This window comes from Cinclus cinclus, chromosome 26 (assembly GCF_963662255.1).
Source record: "Cinclus cinclus chromosome 26, bCinCin1.1, whole genome shotgun sequence".
NCBI classification, from domain to species: domain Eukaryota; kingdom Metazoa; phylum Chordata; class Aves; order Passeriformes; family Cinclidae; genus Cinclus; species Cinclus cinclus.
The window spans coordinates 4,311,224-4,331,937 of NC_085071.1; the positions used below are offsets into that span (position 1 = coordinate 4,311,224).

Consider the following 20,714-nt stretch of genomic DNA (forward strand, 5'->3'; position numbering starts at 1 on the left):
TTTGACAGCTGGAGGTGAGGGATTAAACCCTGAGCCGTGACCTGCGGCGGCGCTCCCGGCACACACGCCCGGGGTCACTAATCCGCTTGAGCTGAGCCCTGACCCGGCGGCCGCGGGATCAAGCGGTGGCACCGCCCCTGGTGCTGGCATCGCTGCAGGACCCCTGGATCCCCGGCTCCAGGCAGCGTGAGCCTCGGGCAGCTTTCACCAAGGCCATGCCGTGCCGTGCCGTGCCGTGCCGTGCCGTGCCTATCCCTCTCTGTTCAGGGCCAGGCGCGGGCACCGTGCGAGGGAGCAGGTCCCTGCAGATGGGGTGGGGTGTTATTTCTTCGTCAAGGAAAATGTTTTCTTGTTCCCTGGGCTGCTGGCGGGCGAGGCTCCGGCTCCGGCTCCGGCTCCGGCAGCGCGTACAGCAGCCTTGGATCGGATCAGGTGTCATGCAGTTAAGGACAGCCTGGTGCCAAGTCTCCCCCGCGCTCCGGCGCTGCTCAGCCGAGCTGCTCCCTGATGCCTTTGGCTTTCGCAGCCCGGCCTGCGGAAACAACGTGCTGCTCTCCCTCTTCATAGCTCACTTTTCGTTTTTGACTCGGTTTATTATTATTTTTAAAGCATGTGTAGCGCAAAGCAAATCATCGACCTCCCGCTGGACCCCGGCCAGCCCCGTGTTGGGCTTGGAAATCCTCCCTGCTTTATTTTTTATTGTAAATGACCGGAGGATGGAGCGGCTCGATGGGACACGGCGGCGGCCAAGCCCGCCTGCTCCAGCCCACCCACACGCGCCGGCTGCTCCCGGTGCTTCCCTTTCCCTGCGTCCCCCCGCCCCGGGCGAGTGCGAGGTGCTTCCCACTGCTCCCACCCCTAGCCCGGGGCCAGCTTCTGCCACGGCTTCCAGAAGTGGTGGCTGTGCCTTGTGACCCCAGAGCACGGAATGGGGTCTGCGATGGGTACAGGCTTGGGCATGGGGAGGAGGATAGGGACAGCAATGGGCATGGGGACAGGGACCAGGATGGGATGAAGCCTCACCAGTGAGCCTGGGCATGCAGTTGAAATGCATCAAATTCCCCATCCTGCCTCATCCCTTAGTCCCTCTGTGGGGCTGTCGTGGCACTGGGATGGATGTGGGGCCAGAGCTGGGGTGACTGCCAGCAAGCACATGCTGTGCCCCAAACTGACCACGCTTTGACTGCCGGGTTTAAACAAGTTCCCCGCTGTGCCGACCTTCAGTCACAATGGCAGATCCCCCGTGGATCACATATATTGACTTAAAAAATAATTAGCCTCAAAGGGAGCAGGCGCAGGGCCGGCCAGGCCCTTCATTAATATTTAAGTAACAGAGGCCATAAATCAGCCACAGCTCAGCCAACAGCTCTGGCCATGTCCGTGGGGAAGTGGGGCCATGGTGTTCACAGGAACATTGCCCAGTCCACAGGCATGGAGTGCTGACATGGGCTCTGTGGGGACAGTGGGACCGTGTGGGGGGCAGCAGCCCTCTTCCACTGGCAATGACCAGGAGAACACCAGGAACATGCTGGGAGCTCACCAGGCTGCCCAGGACAAGCCACAAGCAGTTCTGGAGCAACGGAGGCAGCACAGGCTGGTTGTTTTCCTGCAAGAACAAGGTGACATTTCTTGTCTCTTTTCTCATGCTTTAAGTGTGAGATTTTTTCCCTGTTCCCAGTGCTTTCATGGCGTGCCAAGGGTTTTTAACACGTCTGCTCACCGCCTGCCAGGGGAGCCGACACTCACACCGTCAGCGTGGCGGTGGCGGCTCTGAAGCTGTGCCAGGGGTCTCGGTGCTGGATCGGGGCCCTGCTCCCCCCAGAGCTGAGCAGTGAGGTGTCGTTGGGCCCCATCCTGCTCCAGCATCCCCAGAGAACAGCATGGACCCCTCAAGTGCTGCCCCTATATGAACTCTCCTGGCTCAGCAGCTCCTGCCGGGCTTGGTTTTGCATCAGGGGATGGTTTTGATCGTACTGGAGTTTGCTGGGAGAGCTGGAGTTGCTCCTGAAGGACAGCCTGGCTGGTCAGTGCCCAGCCTGGTGGCTGCAGTGCCCAGGCACTGTGGAGTGGGCCAGGAAGGGCTACAATTGGAACCTCCAAAGCATCTCCCCTGCTCCAAGTGAGGAAAAAAAATTAATCTTGTGGGATTTCTGTTTGCCATACAAGAGCAGGTTCTTGACTCCAGACCCCAGGAGGACAGGCAGGTAACCTCCAGGAGAATGAGCAGGTGATGGTTAGGACAGGCAGGTGATCCCCAGGAGGATGGACAGGTGACCCCCCTCTGTCTGTAGCCACCCCATACACATGATATGATGGATTGGTCACCATTCATGACCTTCCAGGAGAGATGAGAGCATCGTGTGGCTGCTCTGTGTGATTAATTATCAGTTCATAACACAGGAGATTTCAAGCATGAAAGAGTCTCTCCACAAGCACGTTGTGCACACTTTATCCATCATATGGAACTCCAGATGTTTCCATTTTATTGTTATTAAATCACTGCCTGGAGAGCGTGGGTAGTGGGAGGCCTCCTGCCCCAGTGCCGGGCACGGTTTGGTGGGACAGCACAGCAACAGAGACTTTTGTTAAGGGACATGTACCCGAGGAGCTCAGGCCAGGCTCCCCCTGTTGCTCTGCAGACTGGGATAGTTGGAATGACCCAGCTGGATCAAGGGGGTGACAGAGGACACAGAGCAGGGAACTCAGTTTCACATTCAATATACAACTAAACCATGGTCAGATTCCCTTGTCCTCCCTCTCCCTTGCCTCTGGCTCCATTTTTCCTGCATCCCACATCTCTCTGAGGGCTGAGGGCTCAGAAGGAGGATGTGGTACCCAACAGTGAGGGGCTGAACCACCCCAGGTTGCTGCTCCCATGGCAGCATCCTGAGAAAACAGCCCAGTGGAGGGGAGGAGCAGGGGTGAATCCAGCCCAGGTGGGAGAGGAGAGAGCTAGAAGGGAGGGAGGTAGAGTCAGAGGCACAGGGGTCATACCAGGTAAGGAAAACAAGTAAATAGCTGATTCAGGGGTTTGTTCTCCTCTTTTATTTAACAGAAACTGTATTTTTACAGCTGCAATCCCTTAAAATGGGATTCTTTTCCCCTTAAACAAATCCTTGTAAAATAATGCTTCATAAAAAGAAGCGTTCCTCTCCTCGACCCTGAAGACAGAAAAACAATAATTCCGGCGAGGCCCCAGCCGTGCTGCCAAGGAGGCCAGGGGTGGCTGTCACCCGTGTCCCTGGCAGTGCCACCCGACCCACAGCCACAGCTCCAGGTGTCTCAGTGGGAAAGCACCGCTCTGGGCTTGTGGCTCTGGTGGGATGGGCAGAGCAGAGCTCCTCTTCCAGCATCTGCCACAGCCACCTGCATCCTCACATGGTCCATTGTACTGCTAATGGCAGGGCCACCCCTGTCCCCTCCAGCCCTCAGCTGACTCCCAGACCATGTTCCAGGCACAAGAGCAGCTGTCAAGGCTGCCTCGTCCCTGGAGACTCCAAAAACCTGCCAAGCCCTTGTGGCATCAGGAACAATCCCATGCCAGGGCTCCCTGCTCCCTTGACTTAATTAGCTCTAATTTTGTTTTAATTTGGGTTGTTTTTTCTCTAGGCTGCAGCTTTTTTTTTCACTGCTGCTTCAGCAAAAGCGATTCAGGAAATTCCGATGAAATCCGGGCATGCAGCAGCCCTGCCCCTGCTCCCTGGCGGGACAGGCCAGGAGCTTAATTCTCATTAGTAACCACCACAGGTCAATTATTGCAAGAAGGAGGAAAAGCAGCAAAAAAGCTTTTTGGCGTCACGTGTTGTTTAAGCTTCCAAAAATAAATGTTCTTTGCAAATCAATCTGTTTGCAGCTCTGCACGTGGAGCTGACAGGGAGAGTTGCTGGAGGAAGAGAGTATTTATATAGGGGGTTTATTTTAAATAAACAGGCACTTAAGGCTGAGGCTGCTGCTCCCGTGTCCCATCCCTTGTCCTCCATGCAAGTTCCTGGCGCTGCCCGCGAAGCGCCGCAGTTGAGCAACAAATGCAGCAAGTCCCTGGCTCTCACATCAAGGGTTTGGCCCACCACCCACTTGGGAGGCTCAGCACCCATTTAGGAGGCTCAGCACCCACCGGCTGCCCCCAGGAAAGGCAGGGCTTGGCAGCAGCAGCCTGTGCCTCCTATAGGAGACATGGCCCTTTAGAGAGGAGCCCCTGACCACTTGAGGGATATGACAGCAATGCTGGGTTCAGTGGGTTGAAGGTCTCATCTGCCTTTTCCTTCCCCTCTTAGATTTGTTAAAAGTGTATAAGGGATGTGAGAGCTACCACAGACATTTAGGGCAGCTTCTGTAAGACTCCACTGGGCACCCCTATGGTTGGTAACAGTGCAAGATGAGGGAAAAGCCTTAAGCTGTGCCAGGGGAGGTTCAGGTTTCCACAGAATTTCTCTGTGGAAAGGGCTGTCAAGCACTGGAAGGGGCTGTCCAGGGAAGCAGTGTAGTCCCAGTCTCTGGAGGTGTTCGAGGAACAACTGGACATGGTGCTCTGGGCTAGTGACAAGGTGGGGATCAGTCACAGGCTGGCCTCAATGGTCTTGGAGGTCTTTTCCAACCTCAGTGATTCTGGGATTCTATTCTACAAACTGTATTTACCATGCATCTCCCAGCTGTTGTGTGTCAGTTAGGGCAACATGTTCAGGATATCTCTGATTCACAAAAAGGCAAATTCAAAGGAGTCCCACTCCCACGGGGATCATTCCCAGGCTCCCAGCTGGTCCTCGTGAGGTGGGGGTGTGTACCCAGTCTCACTGTTGCTTTGTCTGCAGGAGCCGTGGGAGCAGGATGCTGCCGGACGTCGCGGCGCTGCTGGTGAAGCTGGGGACGATGGTGATGGTGATGGGCCCTCGCTTGGCCGCGGGAGGCGGCGTGGGGGGCTACGCTCAAGTCAAGTACATGCAGCCCATGGTGAAGGGACCCCTGGGACCCCCGTTCCGTGAAGGCAAAGGGCAGTACCTGGGTAAGGGATGCACTCTGTGGGACTGTGGGAGGACACGGGGCAGTGGGAAGGGGACACTGGGCACTTGTCACCCTTTACCTTTCAAGGGGCAGAGCTCCTGTAAGGTGCCTGGCACAGCTGAGGGTGCTGCTGTCCAACACACATTTGGCCAATCATGGAGGGACCATTTTGGTCTCTAACCCGCTGCAAAAGGACAGGATGCACACAGATAGAGGCTCAGCAGGGAAGTGAAGCCTTTGGCTGGGGCTTGGAGGTCACCTTGGTCTGGGAATAAGGGGACACAGGGGACCCTCCAGCCTCTGGCTCCTAGCCGTTTCCAGCAGCATGAGGCACAGAAGCCCTAGCACTTGCTGTCTCTGCCTCTCCCTGCTGTTAAACCTGAGCTGTCCTGGCAAAGCTTTTTCCACTCCTCCACCTATTCCGTTTCCCTGTCTGCATTTTGCACCAGCTGGGAAAGGAAAGAGTGCCAAGGCTGGAGCTGAGATCCAGCCTGGCAAGGGAAGAGCAGTAGAGAGACATTTCCTCCCTCAGAGAGCAGCAACCAGAAACTCCACACGTGTTAAATCGCTCCCCACTGAGTGATGGGCACCCAGAGGGGCCGAGGCACCAGGGTCATTGCACTGCACAGCTGGGCCTCCAGCACCCCCAGCCTTCTGTAATCCCCTGTCCCCAGCTGCCCTGCCTGCACCCACCCGGGTGCTGGCAGCACCACGAGATGGGGCACTGCTGGGCTCAGGTATCCAGACCTGCCAGGTTGGTGTTTGGTCCTTGGGAAGGGCCACTGGAGCCTCTCCATGGGTTGTGACGGACCTGGGCCCTCCCAGGAGCTGGTCTTGGCTCTGGGAGGAGAAACTGGAGAAGGCTGGGCCACCGGTGGCTGATTTACTGGAGGGCTGAATGGCTTATCAGGAGTTCAGCTCAGCACATGTGTCAAAAAACACGCAACAAAACCTGGAGCTGAAGTGTGCTACAAGCCCCCCTCTCTGCCCCCTTCCCAGCTGTTGTAAAGCTGCTCCCTGAATCCCAGCCAGAGCCAAAACCTTCCAGCGTAGCACAGGAACACTTCAGCTGCTGGTGGGACTGGATTCAAATCTCTCCCTGCTGTTCTCTCTTCTTTTTTTCCCTTCCTCCTATGCATGGGAGCGGCTTGCATTGCCTCTGAGCAATGCTGCCTATGGTGGAGAGAGAGTGAGTGTGCCAGGCTGAGGCAAGGAAGGGTTTGGACAAGCTCTGTCACGTTAGACCAGGCAGAGGGGACACTGAGGCAGGGCAGAGCACAGAAGTCCCCTGGACATTACTCCTCTAAATCCCTTGGGAAGAAGAGGACAGGTGGGGGACAGGAGAGGGGGACGCAGGGACAGCTGCAGCCCGAGCCACCGGCTGTGGGGCCGCACAGAGGCAGCTGGGGAAGCCGGTGCCTCCTGGATCCCACTGAGTTCCCATCTCTGCTTAACCTCTAATTTGGCAAGGAAAATCCCTGCTGGCCTTCTGCCCTGCTCGGGGAGCTCAGCTGACTCGCCGCGACGGCGCAGGGCTGTGCCGTGCCCCCGCGGGTTACCCCGAGCTGGCGGGGGCTGTGCTGGGCTCCCTGGGCTGCCCCAGCCTGGCCGCAGGGCTGGGACCCCCGGCTGCGGGGCGGGGGGCTCCTCCTGCCTCCAGGTGCCATCTGGTGAGTGACAGGTTTCCTCAAGGTGCCAGACACCTTTCCTCACCCCAAAACAGCTGCCCCAGTGCACAGAGGGAGCTCAGGGGAGGAGATGCTGCTAAATGTTGAAACGCTCAGAACGTTTTGCAGATATTTTCACATTGGGGTTTATTCTGGTTTAATTTAAACCATGTCGATGGCCCTGCAGCAAGGTAAACCCACGAGCGAGTGACATGTTGAGGCACCCACTGCTGGGAGACAGTATGAGAGAAGCTAAAACACTGATCCTGCATAACATCTCTGTGAGCCTGCGAAACTCTCTCACGAGACAGGGCTTGGCAGCAGCTCTGGAACAAGCTCGGCTGGGCTCTGCCACAGAGCAGCCAACCTCTCCTTCCTGCAGTGTCATCTGGCCGTGTTGGCCAGACCCGCTGCTGGCTGCTCATGGTTGGGAATCACTTCCCATCCTCCTGGATTATTCCCCTGCCGGCCGGTCGGTGCTTCTGGGTCCCTTTTCCAGGCAGGAGAGGTCCTTACCGGGATGAACACAGCTCCAGAGGGGCTGCTGCACCCACTGGGCCATGTCCATGCTCCTCAGGACATGGAAGGCTCCATGGTGCCCAGGTGGGAGCTCCCAGAGGCCATTCCTGCCCCATCCCCTTCCCGTTGGCTCCGCGTTAACATTCACGGCAGCTCAGCTCATGCTTCAACAGGAACACAGAACCCCACGCTGGTGCTGCGAAGCACAGAGCTCTGAGACATGTGTCTGTGGTAAGACATGGGCTTTTGAAATCGGACACCAGTGGGGCTGCAGTGTCCCAGTTTCTCTCCGCTGACGGCCCCGGTTTGGTTTTCCCGTCTGCTTTTTTGGCCGCCTGCAAGCTGGCAGCTCCTGCCTGGCGTTTCTCTCCGCTGCCTTGTGTGAGAGTGTGTGTGCTTTTTCCTTCCTTCGTGGGCTCAGCTGTAGATCCTTGTTCTGATTCCATGCACAATGACCTAGAAAACTAATTAATTTCAAACCATTGCAAGAAAAAAAATTAAAAAGAAAACGTGTGGGGGGGGGGGGGAGAAAACACATTGAAATAATTTTTTTTTTTCCAGAAACCAACCCCAGAAATAGTGCAGCACTGCACAGCTCCCTTGCCCTCTCTCCTACAGTGTTTTCTAGGATGAGGAGCAGAAGTTTGCAGAAATCCAGTGGCAGTGTCATGACAGACAAATATTTCCTTCATCAAGAGAGCCAAGTGACCACAGCTACAAGCCCACAGGATGTGGGCCAAGCTTTGATTTATAGATAAGCTCTAAAAGTGTTTCCATTATTCAAAGGAAAACACAGCAGCACCAGGCTGGGAAGGGCCAGAGCTAATTGCTGTGTTTAGGGCAGGCAAAGCCACCTCTGATGCTCCAGGAGCTGTGCCTGCTGCTGCTGCCACAGTTATTCTTTTCACGTGTCCCAAATCTCCCGTAAGCTTTTCCCGTTGACTGAGGAAATCTCCGTGCTGGCGGATCCCAGCACCACGTGTGTCTGTGCTCCCAAAGCCCAGCTTGGCTCACTGAGGGGGCCAGACTGGCAGACCTTGGGGACTGTGGCATGCAGCTGTGTATCCTGCTCCCACCCCAGGAACTTGTCCATATAGGTCTTGTCCCAACTGGAATTATCTCCCTTAATTTAAATTCACCCAAGGTGACACAGCCCTTTCCTCTGCCTTTTGCATTTCTCATCATCATCCTATGTACATGTGACTGTCAAGTATTTTCTTCATTCCAAACTGACCAAAAAAAGAGTTTGTCAGATTTATACTTTCTCACCCTTTCCTGGCATCACATGGGAGGTGACACCCTGCCTGGGCATGCCTCGAGGAGTTGTTTATGCTCACGTCTGTGCTTTCCATCCTGAGCTGTGGTGGGCATGTCATCTGCCTTTCCTTGCCTTTGGAGTCTCTCAGCCAATTAGTTTCTTTCTTATATCCGTTTGCAAAAGACCTCAATAAATTCTTGAAATGTCAAGTGGTTGTGGCCTATTCCCAGCTGGGCTGACTCATTTGGACACAGCTGAGGCTGCATTTCCCTCCCAGCTCTTGGCTTCTCTTCCATCCCCAGAACTTTTTTGCTTTTTGGTTTTCCTCTGCCTTGCTGGACTCGGGAGCTGCGCCAGCAAGCACTGTGGGCATGGCCTAACCCATACACCCATTGCCTCCTCAGGCTCTCAAGTACATGTCCAAGAGTTTTCTTTTTAATCCGAAAGGATTAAAGGTCTCCCAAGGCCCTAGACTTGCAGGATGGGCTGAGGGATTATCCTCAGTCTTGGCTCACTCTGTCGCCATCCTGTCAGCTGAGCCCAGGCAGGAGTGACTGAATCCCACGGTGCTTTCAAGGCCGCTGGGAAGTGACGCAGCAGGAGGTTTGAATCCAGCGTCAAAAAAACCCTGCAGTAACTCATCACAAAATAGCCCTGTCAGAGCTGACAGCAAGCACTGGCACTTTCCATGGTGTCACCTGATATCATGGAGGGATGTGAAGCTGGAATGAGAACTCTCGGCTTTGACCTTGCCTTAGGACAGCCCTGATGACGTGGGGGCTCAGGAAGCTGCTTCCATGTTTAAGTTGAAGGGTTCTGCTTCAAGCCTAGCCCAGGCCACTCAGAGATCCTGGCTCCAACATCCCAAGGACACTCCTTGCCCACCGCCAGCTCTAGTGACACTGTGTCTCTCCTCTCTTCACAGACATGCCGCCACTGCTGCCCATGGACCTCAAGGGGGAGCCAGGACCGCCTGGGAAGCCTGGCCCACGTGGACCCCCTGGGCCCCCCGGCTACCCAGGAAAACCAGGCACGGGGAAGCCAGGAATGCACGGCCAGCCTGGGCCCGCTGGGCCCCCTGGCTTCTCGGGCATTGGGAAACCCGGCATCCCAGGACTCCCTGGAAAGGCGGGTATGAAAGGGATGCCCGGAGCCAAAGGCGAGCCTGGCATGCGTGGGGAGCAAGGGCCGAGGGGACTTCCTGGCCCACCGGGGCTTCCCGGGCCAGCCGGCCTCTCTGTCAATGGGAAGCCGGGTCCCCAGGGTGGCCCTGGCCTGCCTGGGTTTCGGGGAGAGCCTGGCCCGAAAGGAGAGCCAGGTCCCCGTGGAGAACGAGGGATGAAGGGTGAAAATGGCGTGGGGAAGCCAGGCTTACCGGGGCCACGCGGGAATGGGGGCCCTCCTGGCCCTGCGGGGCCCCCGGGACCTGCCGGCATTGGGAAGCCTGGCCTTGATGGGCTGCCGGGTGCTCCCGGGGACAAGGGCGACATGGGTCCCCCGGGTGGGCCGGGTGTCACCGGGGAGCCCGGCCCTGTGGGGCCGCGGGGCCCCCCCGGGATCGATGGGATCGGTGTCCCGGGCGCCGCGGGGGTGCCGGGGATACAGGGCCCCATGGGACCGAAGGGAGAGCCCGGGATCCGTGGCCTTCCTGGCCTGCCAGGCCCTACGGGCTATGGGAAGCCAGGCATGCCCGGCCTGAAAGGAGACCGCGGGCAGCCTGGGGCACAGGGAGCCATCGGTGATAAGGGGGAGCCCGGTGTTGATGGGGAGCCGGGTGAGCCAGGCCCTGCTGGCATCATCGGCCCACCAGGCCCACCGGGGTCCATGGGGCTGCCAGGCAAGCACGGGCTGCCCGGCCCTAAGGGGGATGTGGGGCCGAGTGGGCCTCCGGGAATGCCAGGGATGCGTGGCGACCAGGGCCCGAATGGCTTTGCGGGGAAGCCAGGGGTGCCGGGAGAAAGGGGCCTGCCCGGGTCACTGGGACCTCCTGGCCCAACGGGCCCCAAAGGTGAACCAGGGTTCATCGGCCTTCCGGGGGTGCCTGGATTAACGGGTGGCCCTGGGCCCAAAGGGGACGGTGGGATCCCAGGGCAGCCGGGGCTGCGGGGCCCCTCCGGCATCCCCGGATTGCAAGGACCTGCTGGTCCCATGGGGCCTCAGGGGTTACCAGGCCTGAAAGGGGAGCCTGGGCTCCCTGGCATTCCCGGTGACGGGAAGACCGGTGAACCTGGCATGGCCGGACCCATTGGCCCGCCCGGAATGCCAGGAACACCAGGGCTGAACGGGCCACCAGGCCCACCAGGGCCACCTGGGCCACCAGGAGCGCCAGGAGTGCTAGATGAGACGGGCATCGCGGGGCTGCACCTGCCGGACGGTGGTGTGGAGGGGGCTGTGCTGGGCAATGGGAAGCCAGGAAAACCACAGTATGGCCGAGGAGAGCTCGCTGCCCGCATCGCGCCGGCCTTCACTGCCATCCTCACCTCTCCCTTCCCCGCATCTGGCATGCCCGTCAAGTTTGACCGGACCTTGTACAATGGGTACAATGGCTACAACCCAGTCACCGGGATCTTCACCTGCCCTGTATCTGGAATCTACTACTTTGCCTACCATGTGCATGTCAAAGGGACCAACGTTTGGGTGGCCCTGTATAAGAACAACGTGCCGGCCACCTACACCTACGATGAGTACAAAAAGGGGTACCTGGACCAGGCCTCGGGCAGTGCCGTGCTTGAACTCAAGGAGAACGACCAGGTCTGGGTACAAATGCCCTCAGACCAGGCCAATGGGCTGTACTCCACAGAATACATCCACTCCTCCTTCTCCGGGTTCCTGCTCTGCCCCACATAACAGCTGTTGGGAACACTTCCTTTTCATCTACTTTAGCCATAAACTGTCTTTTTTTTTTTTGGATAAAAAAAGTGTTTTAAAATTAATACAAAAAAGAAAAATCACTGGGAAGAACATGCAAGACATTGTCATGGGACCTTGCTTCACGCTGTTTGATCTATGAGTCAAAAGGGTAATCGGGAAGGAGACATCTATCCATCCATCTTTCTTTTTTTGGGGGAAGGAGAAGGGAGGGAGGAGAGCGACTTCCTCAACAAAGCATATTTGGAATAAATACCCCAGTGACTGGACATCAAACACAGGAATACGCTTGGGATGGCAAGGATCTGGCTCTGTGATCCAGAGAGGGTCAGCTGAAAGACCAGACCCTCGTGGTCTGTATCAAGTGCCCTCATTTCCCATTTGGAATGCTAGATAAATAAATCCAGCTGTGTCATGGCTGGCGTGTTTGGTAACCAACGCAGGGTCCCAGGCATTTACACAAAACCCATACAGCAGCAGGGATCCAAGCTGGATTGAGAAATTTCCTTCCAAACCATCAGATGCCCAAGTTCCAGGCTTGCTGACGCCTGTTTTTCCAGACTGTGCTTTGGGGCAGTCTCTCCGATTCACTCTGGATTCAGTGGATTTATAATCCTAAAGAGTGGAACATTTTGCATAAGCACCTTCTTCTAAGAAGTAAATATTATTTTTAACCCTCCCCCCCCCAGCACCTTTAGGAATGAAATCGTCCAGGCACTGGTACCTGGGAGGATGCCACAACCGGTTCCAAAGACAGTGAGGGAAGCTGGGACCCCATGATGAACAACGATCTGCTCTCTCCATTCACCTGCTGGGAAGTCCAAGGGCTGGTCCTGTCCCGTCTGTCTCTGCAGCCCAAAGACTTGCTTGGCCTCAGGAGCATCTCTGCCCACACAAGGATGGCAGTGCGAGCCCAGCTCATGGTGCTGCCAGCTCATGTGTCATAAGGAAGTGCCACTGATGGACAACTTGCTTTTCCTGTCTCACTATTTTGGGATGTGCGAACTCTTGCATTGGTGTCCCCCCCCCGCCTTTTTCTGGGGATCTTGTAATTAAGAAAAAATAGTGCTGGTTCTAACTTTCCATGCAGTGATTTCACCATGGTGCTATGACCCATTTAAGAACATCACTTACAAGTGTAGTGCAATATGTACCTGTGGCAGGGCACCAGCCCCGAGGCCACTCTGTGACTTAGATTAAAGAAATCAACATTTGCCTGTTGTTACCACTTTGTCTCTCTAATGCTTGGAGCATTACTGACCTGAGCATGAGCTGCAGGGCTCTGGGCCAGGCATGAGGGCACTGCCCCACATAGATCCTGCAGGTTTTCTCACAGTAGAACGGTCACTGCCACTTCCAGGACAGGGATGCTGCTCATCCCAGGCCAGGAGCATGCTGCTGAAGTCAATTGATATGCATAGCCCACTCCATGTCTGTCTGCAAAGGTACATCCCTGAGAAACAGCAATAATTTGGTCACCAGCTCTGTCCTTTGCATTTTCCCAAAGCCTGTTTGACGGCCAAAGAAATGTAGCAAGACTGGGACTGGGCTTGTTTTCCAGATGGACTCTATGAGATATTTAAACAACTTTTCTTCTCCTGTTTCTGTTTTGTTTGTTTTCTCCTCAAGCCTGTCCTGTGTTTCTGCCTTTTGCCATTCAGGCCTTCCTTTCCAAAACTCACCTACCCCTGAAGTTAAGATAACACAAGAAGGAAATTTGCAGCTGGAAGGGCAGTGTGCTGGGCACTACCTCTTGGGGCCGTGTGTCCCTTCCCTGAGATCTCCTCCTTGTGAATTTCTCTCCTTAAAGCTGCAAGTTTCATGCAGAGATGAAACTTCTCAAGCTGAAAGGTGTCTGATCCCACTGGACATAATTTTAACTCCTGAGGGCAGGGTCAGAACCATTTGGGTTGTGTTCCTAACAGGCTATCTCCCAGCAGGAACAGGAGCATTTCCCAGCAGGAACAGTCCCTAAAATTAAAAGTGGAAGCTCAGATAATTTTTCCAAGCCCAGGTTTGGTAGGGGAGGGTGCTGGGAGGGGACTTGTCTCCTTTCCTGTGGAGAACAGAGGGATTTGAGCTGGTCCAGCCCCATGCAGGGCCAGGAGCTGCCACGCCTGGTGGGAGCTTCATCCTGCTCCTCAAAGCAACTTATTTATACTGTGCCTAATCTACAGCCCATCTCTTCTTGTTCTGTTCTGCTTCATTCTAAACTTCTTGTTCAAGCTGGCAAAAAGCAACGACCAAACTCCTCACTGTAGCCACCCCCAGATTAAGTTTGTGCTGTAGATACTGTTTTGTAATTCCACTTTTCCTTCACGTGCAGAGCGAACCCATAATCACCCCCTGCAGCTATTTAACCTCTTACATTTACACACTAATGGAAAGCAAAGATATTACACGCACATAGTTAGGCTAAAAAAAAAAAAAAAAACAAAACGATGCACAGGATGAGGGAGGCTGTTCACTCTCCAGGACTTTTTTCTGGAATACTGAGTACATATTAGCCAGCAGAAAGGACTGTTTTCTGTCGTGTGTGTGAGCGTGTGGGATTTTGGTTTCAATCACAAGAATAAAAAAGGTTGGGTTGGATGAGGTATGACTATTTTTAATGCTGAAAACTGCATTACAATGTGCATTTTTATATACAAATTCTTACTATTTTTTTTAAATTTGCCTCTAGTATCTTCATTTCTAACCTAGTATATAGAGGTTTTTAGTTTTGTAAATACTTATTACATGCACTGTCCTAGTAAAAGTTGGTTTAAAATGCACTCTTTGTGACCCAAAACTGACCTGCTCTTCACAACTAAAACTGCAGTACTTGATTGTATTGACAAACATCAATAAAACTTATTGTATAGAGGTGGGCTCAGCTGTGCTTTATGCTGGGACTTGTTGTGCCTCATACAGTTCTCTTACACTCTATTTCCACCTCAAATCATCTCACCCATTCCCAGCAGATTCCCTAATGGCTACTGCATGTTTCTTGTGATTAAGGAAGACTCCCATCTCCAGAAATTCAGTTTTAGAAAAGGTTGAAACCCAGATCCTTCCAGCCTGGTGATTATTAATTTGAGGGATTCAAGTTGAAGCCTTAAGAGATTCCCTTAACATTTCGTGTGGCTTTTTCCCATGATTTTTTATCCTACATCACACACATTGTGCACAGCCAGCCTCCATCCTGAGCAAGTCAGGAACACTCAGGACTGCTGAATCACCTGCAAAGCACCTTCACAGACTCACAGTCCAAAGAGAAGAAAATGTTTTCCCACCTGATCTCACCTGGCAGAGGCCAAACATTTCCAGGCAAGCTTGGCTGACACACAGGCACCTTCAAAAGCTCCTTCCAAGAAGTAAGCCATCCTCCTGCTGCCATTCTTGAAGCTCCCAGTGAATTCCCTGGTCTCTGCACCATCATCAGAGGCTGGATTCCAGCACCTGAATTCCTTCCACAGGCTAAGAAGGAAAAGGGGCCTTTCCAAAGGCCCTCCCTGCAATGCCAAGTGTCAATTCACCCTTGTACCAAGAACCACTCCTGGTCCTCTTGGCACTGAGGATGTACAACTTCATGACTTGAGTGAAAATACAGGAGCAGTGCCTACTTAACAAAGATAACTGAGGACTTTACTTCTTTCCAGGGAAACTAAAGGGTTTTATACACATCCAAATTCATGCCCAAAGAGCTCAAGTCTTTAAACAGGAGCTCTTTGCTTGTCAGAAGTTCCAAACATTTAAAATTATAAAGCTGCTTTAAAAGAAAAATATCTTCTTTTAAATAATTACATGAATCCAGCTGCCCTTCTGGCAGAATAATGTGGAAAACCTGGTATTTTACAGCTGCAGCACAATACAAAAATATACAACAGACCAAAATTCCACATTCCCAGGACAAGAATCCATTTATACAAGGAAAACTCATTATAGCATCACACAAAAGACTGGCACTTGAGAAAAACTACAGGGAAAACTGGAAGGACCTGTGGCAGCCAGATTCCCACATGTGCATGCAGCCTGACAGCCACCACGTGCTGACACCACCAGGGAGCACCATGGCCACTTCCCGGTGTCACAAGACATGCTGGAGAAATAACAAGAGTTACACTGTCACATTTAAGGTTATAAACATTTCCATATGATGACTTTTTGTTTTCAGTTATTAAAAGCTTCCAACTCTTTCTAGATGTGCCATTCTTAAGCTGTTTCTCCCTCTGACCAGCTCAATTAGGAAAAGGTTTTAAATTCTGGAACACAGCTGTGCTAGAATGTTCTTGGCCACCAGTACCAGCTTCTTGCAAATAACAATGTCCCCAGTTAACCCACCTTTCCCATTAATTTTGGGGCAATTTTTACTAAGTACTGAGGCTGAGACTGTGATAAGTTAACTCCAGCATCCTGCTCAAGTCACTTTTGTGACTGACTGCAGCAGAGCCAGGCATTCTATACCTGTACTACTACAACTCCCAGATCTGCACTCCACAGGAAATGGACTCTCATGATCCTTGTGGGTCATTTCATTTTGGGGTATTCTGTGATTTAAACAGGAATCTCACTTGGTGCTCTGGGCATATACAGGACTTTAAAAATACAGGATGCATGGATTAGGAATACAGGAGCAGCCAGAGTGGATGTAGCAGTGTGACAGCAGCTGTGCAAGGGGACACAAAGTGCAGCAGGTGCCTGTTGGATTACAGGGTCAGGGACACAGGAGGAGCAGCAATTAGTGACACCCTCTCCCAGCAGGAACAGTGAGCCAGCTGGGATTTTCTGCAGGCATCAAAGGTCTCTCACTGAGCCACAGCAATGTAAAGAAATCCCTTCTCCATTCTCCAGCCCTTCTCATTCTGCCTTTAAGGCAACAAACCTCCCTGGAAATCTGCGCTCCATTATCCTAACTCAGCACAGGTGACAACCTGGGCCACCAGGCCTCTCTGGTGTCTCCTGTGACATCCCTTATCTGGCCAGCTGAGAATGACCTGCTGTACCAGGGGTGTGGAGACTCCCAAAGCCACTGGACAAGTCACTGACCACCAGAACACAGCCCATGGACACAGGAGCAGAGGAAAATGGAGAAAGTCCACAGATTCAAGACACCTGCCAATAACTGCAATGACAAATGGCACAGTGGTGGACAAAGCAGAAACCCTATAGAAAATGAGACACTCGTGTACACTCAGGGAGCTGCACCCACTGTCCAAGTGCAGCCACTTCCCAGATGATCTGTGACTGAAGGGGATGTCCCTTCTTTTCCCAGCTGGCTCTGGCTCCCAGCTGACAGCAGCAGGCACTGTTCCCAGGTGAGGCTCGCTGGCATCAGCCGATGGTGTGGATCAACCACTGGGTCTGACCAGAGAAGCAGAGCTGACCATCCCTTCGTCTTCAGGAAAGCCCTGGAGCTGCCCAGAAGCTCAGAGCCGCTGGCAGTAGAGTTCATAGAGGCTCTTGGCCATCCTCTGGGTCTCTTGGAAAGCCTCACAGCTCTGCTCCCAGCTTGGGGGCACCTGCTCCTCCCCGTAATAGGCGCCGGCGATGGCCCCCGCCATGGTGGCAATGGTGTCTGTGTCCCCCCCCAGGGAGATGCAGTAGATGATGGTTCTCTGCAGGGCATTGTAGTGGTCAGGAATGTCAGGATCAGCGTCCATGCAGCGCAGGAAGGAGTAAATGGCAGTGGGGACAGAGCGCAGTGCAGCGATGCCATTGCCTGGAACACAGCCCGTCAGCACCCTTTGAGCTTCCTTCTTTTTCCCCTCCTACTCCAACTTGCTGCTGCCAGTGACTTTCCATAACAGTATCATGGATTTTACCAGGAAAAGGTGCAAAAGTTTGTCCCTCGGAAATCCCCCAGTACCACTCATATCCTGCTGAGCAATTCCCAGTTACCCCAGTATAGCCTGGCCATACACATCTACTCATCCCCATTCAACATGATGACCAATAGCCCTAAAGAGATCTTGCAATGTTAAGAAACATTATGGAAGGTAAATTTCCCTTAGCAAGGCAATTTTTTCCTGTCAATACATAGAGGAAATCACTGGGGCGGGACTCAGAATTGCTGACTGGTGTGCACAGGCTGCTTTTCCAGCATACTCTTGTGCCTGACAAGCAGCACAGGCTGAAGAGGAACACCTACCAAGCTTGCTCAGTTAGTCCTGCTTCCAGCTTTTCCCAACACTTGTACTAAAAGGTACTCACCCAACTCAAACAATACATCTGCTTTGGGAACACTGCTGAGCTCCAAAAATTCCTTGATTTTCTTTAGACGCCTGGAAAATGGTAAATCTTCAAACCCCAGCCTGCAAAGAGAGAATGCAATGAAGAGGAGAGAATGTGAAGAGCCAGAACAAACCACCACAGCAGGGCTGGGGCTTTTCCCAAGCTACTCACGCTCGGGCATCACTGAGAGACTTGTCATCTGCCTCCACGTGCTCCATGTGGCTGATGAGTTGCTCCAGGAAGGTTTCCCTGCTGAGCCCTTCCTGCAGTGCCAGGTGCACAGCCAGGGCCTGCAGGATGGCCCCATTGTAGCCCAGGGAGTTGGCATGGGTCAGCTCCGCGCTCAGCTTCGCAAACTGCCAGAGAAACCCCGGTGACAGCAAAGCTTCCTGGGACACTCCCCTGGTGGCAGGGACACCCAGAGAAGCCCAGAATTTCCATTACCTTCTTGACATCCTGGATGTCAGAGTAGACGAGGGAGATGCCAGCCACCCTCATGGCCCCACCATTCCCGTAGGAGCCCTTCCCATTGAACTGGGCTTTCGCAGGCTCAAACACATCGTTGCACTTGGGGCTCAGGAGCTTCTTGAAGACATTGACCACAGCCATCCCATAGCCCCTATTGGGCTCCTTCTTGTACTCCTCAGCAAACCTGGTGTGGGCAGGGGGGAAAACACCGGGGGGGGGGGGGGGGGGAGTTGGTCTGTTACTGGGGCTTGTGATTGGATGAAGCCTCTTGCTGAAGTGAATTAATAACACACACGTAAATCAGTGACAATCAGGGCTCAGTGGTTCAGTTCTGCAGGGAAACAATTCCCAAAGAACAGTGTGAAAGAAGGATGTATAAACTTCACCTTCCATAACCCACTTGTCTCCCTCTCAACTCTGCCTCAAAATAGAAGCAAACTAGAAACATTTCTGTGGGTCACAACCACAAGTAAAGTCTTTTGTTCAAGTTCAATGGAAGAGTTTTCTAAACAAAGAAATGCTTTCCCTTAAGTGGAACCAAATGCTCTCAGGGCTGGGGATTCAACAGGGAAATGGATCATAAACAGAGTCAAGCTGAGCTCACTCCTATTCCCACACTAAATTAAGGGCAGTACAAACACAAAAAGCAACAAATAAACATGAAACAAAATGCTTCTGGAATCTCCAAGCATTCTCCCTCCCAAAGGTGAACACACACAAGGTTGACACACAGCAGCCCTGCCCTGTCAAGGCAGCTTCAGACTCCACACTGCAGCTGATGCTGCTGCACAGTCCAAAGCACGACAAAGCAACAACAAACTAAAGGATTAACCACCTCTTTCCTAACTTTTCCCCTCCAAAAACTAGCAATTAAAAGTAGAATTAGTCTGCCTTAGCTCCTGTCCCCTTCCAGAGACAGTCACAGTGATGGTTACACCTTCCTTACCTCTTGGCCATGTCAACCTCATCGAACTCCTGCCTGGCCAGCAGTGACTGCACCACAGACCTGCTCATGGCCGTGTCATCCGTGTACGGCAGCGACTCTGCAACGGGAGGGCACAGAGTGACACCAGCAGCCACAGACAAACTGCTCCTGCCCTTTGCCAGCACCACCCTCATCTCCAAGGCCTGACTGTCACAAGTTGCCTGGAACAGCTGTGACTGCCCCTGGATCCCTGGAAGTGTCCAAGGCCAGGTGGACAGGGCTTGGAGAATCCTGGGACAGTGGGAGGTGTCCCTGCCCATAGCAAGGGGTGAAACTGGATGATTTTTAAGGTGCCTTCCAACCCAAACCTGTCTGGAATTTAAGTTCCCTGGCACTCTGTGGTCGACACTGCCATCCATGGTTGTCAGAGCAAGGAGACACAGCCAGGGAGCTGCATCCACAATTATAATGGCACAGAATATACTTCAAGATCAGTAAGAGCCAGGAGAAGATGTCTGACATCCAGAGACATATATGGACAACAGAATAAGGCCAACACAGAATCACAGATGTCCAGGATGGTTTGGGTTGGAAGGGACCTTAAAGCCCATCCTGTTCCACTCCCTGCCACAGGCAGGGACACCTTCCACTATCCCACATTGCTCCAAGCATCATCCAATCTGGTCTTGGACACTTCCACAGATGGGGAAACCACACCTTCTCTGGGGTACCGATGCCAGGACTTCACCATCCTCATGCAAAAAAATTCCTTCCCAATATCCCATCTAACCCTGCTGTCTAGCAGTGGGAAACCAGTCCCCATGTCCTGTCACTCCAGGCCTTTGTCAATAGCCTCCATCTTTCCTGCAGATTCCCCTCAGGCACTGGAAGGCTACAATCACTTCCTGAGAGTTAAATAACAACTCTGTTCTCTCAGTCTTCTCTTCCTCAAGTTTTGGTACCTCTGCTCCCTGCTGACACCGCAGCACTGCCATATCAATTCACAGCACGCTCCACCTCAACTCCCTGGAGTTAAGAGCAGCATGGGCTAAGCAGAGCAAACCACAGGTCCCTCTGCATCAGCGTCCCTATGGCATCCCGAGGGAATCAGGAATGGGTGTTGAACCCCCACAGCAAAGGGGCACAGGACAGAGAAGCGCAGGAGACAGCCACGGCAGTCACAGCGGAGATGCCCCACAACAGGTGAGGGGTAAGGACTGGGGGCACCCACGTTTAACAGAGCAGAGGGGTTGGGGATTCTGCTAGCTGGGCACACCTCAAAGCCCAGTCCTAGGGGTGCGGAGGGAATGGGACACAAACACCCCCAAGCCCAGTCCTGGGGAGTGCTGGGGTCTGACCCGAGTCTCTGGGGTGCCGAGGGTGGTGCACAGCGGGGTGCGTGAAGTGGGGAACCAGGGGGCATTCCCCGCTCCCCGCCGCACTCCCCTCACGCACCTCCACGTGCGCTCCCCGCCGCCTCCCCTCCCTCCTCAGGCGGCGCCGGTTCCAGCCCTTTGAGGAAACTCAGCAGCTCCGGCAGCTTCACGACGCTCCTGCCTTCGAAAACAGCTCCCAGACAATCTCCCAACAACGCCCCGGCCAAGCAGCCCCGGAACCGAGCGGGGCCAGGCCGGGGACGAGCCGGGAGCCGCCCCGGCACCGAGGCCGGACCCGCCGCCGCCATCTTGCCGCGCGCGGCGCCTTCTTCCTCCGGGCCGCTAGGGGGGCAGTGTGCACCGCAGTACCGAAGGCGCTTCCGCGAACACTGCCCCCTAGCGGCCCGGAGGACCGAGGTGCC

At 53.9% G+C, this 20,714-nt stretch overlaps 2 protein-coding genes across 2 annotated transcripts; one reads left to right on the forward strand and one right to left on the reverse strand.

Moving 5' to 3' along the window:
* The first annotated feature begins 4,824 nt into the window (after positions 1–4,824).
* Positions 4,825–11,289, forward strand: COL8A2 (collagen type VIII alpha 2 chain). The gene is made up of 2 exons (XM_062509187.1): positions 4,825–4,999; positions 9,368–11,289. The coding sequence occupies exons 1-2, from the start codon at positions 4,825–4,827 to the stop codon at positions 11,287–11,289; spliced, it is 2,097 nt and encodes a 698-aa protein (XP_062365171.1).
* A 2,051-nt stretch (positions 11,290–13,340) lies between these two features.
* On the reverse strand, positions 13,341–20,600 carry ADPRS (ADP-ribosylserine hydrolase). The gene is made up of 6 exons (XM_062509186.1): positions 20,372–20,600; positions 18,938–19,034; positions 17,968–18,175; positions 17,695–17,879; positions 17,503–17,603; positions 13,341–17,011 (listed from the first exon to the last, which is right to left on the reverse strand). The coding sequence occupies exons 1-6, from the start codon at positions 20,598–20,600 to the stop codon at positions 16,719–16,721; spliced, it is 1,113 nt and encodes a 370-aa protein (XP_062365170.1). The 3' UTR covers positions 13,341–16,718.
* Between the last annotated feature and the right edge of the window lie 114 nt (positions 20,601–20,714).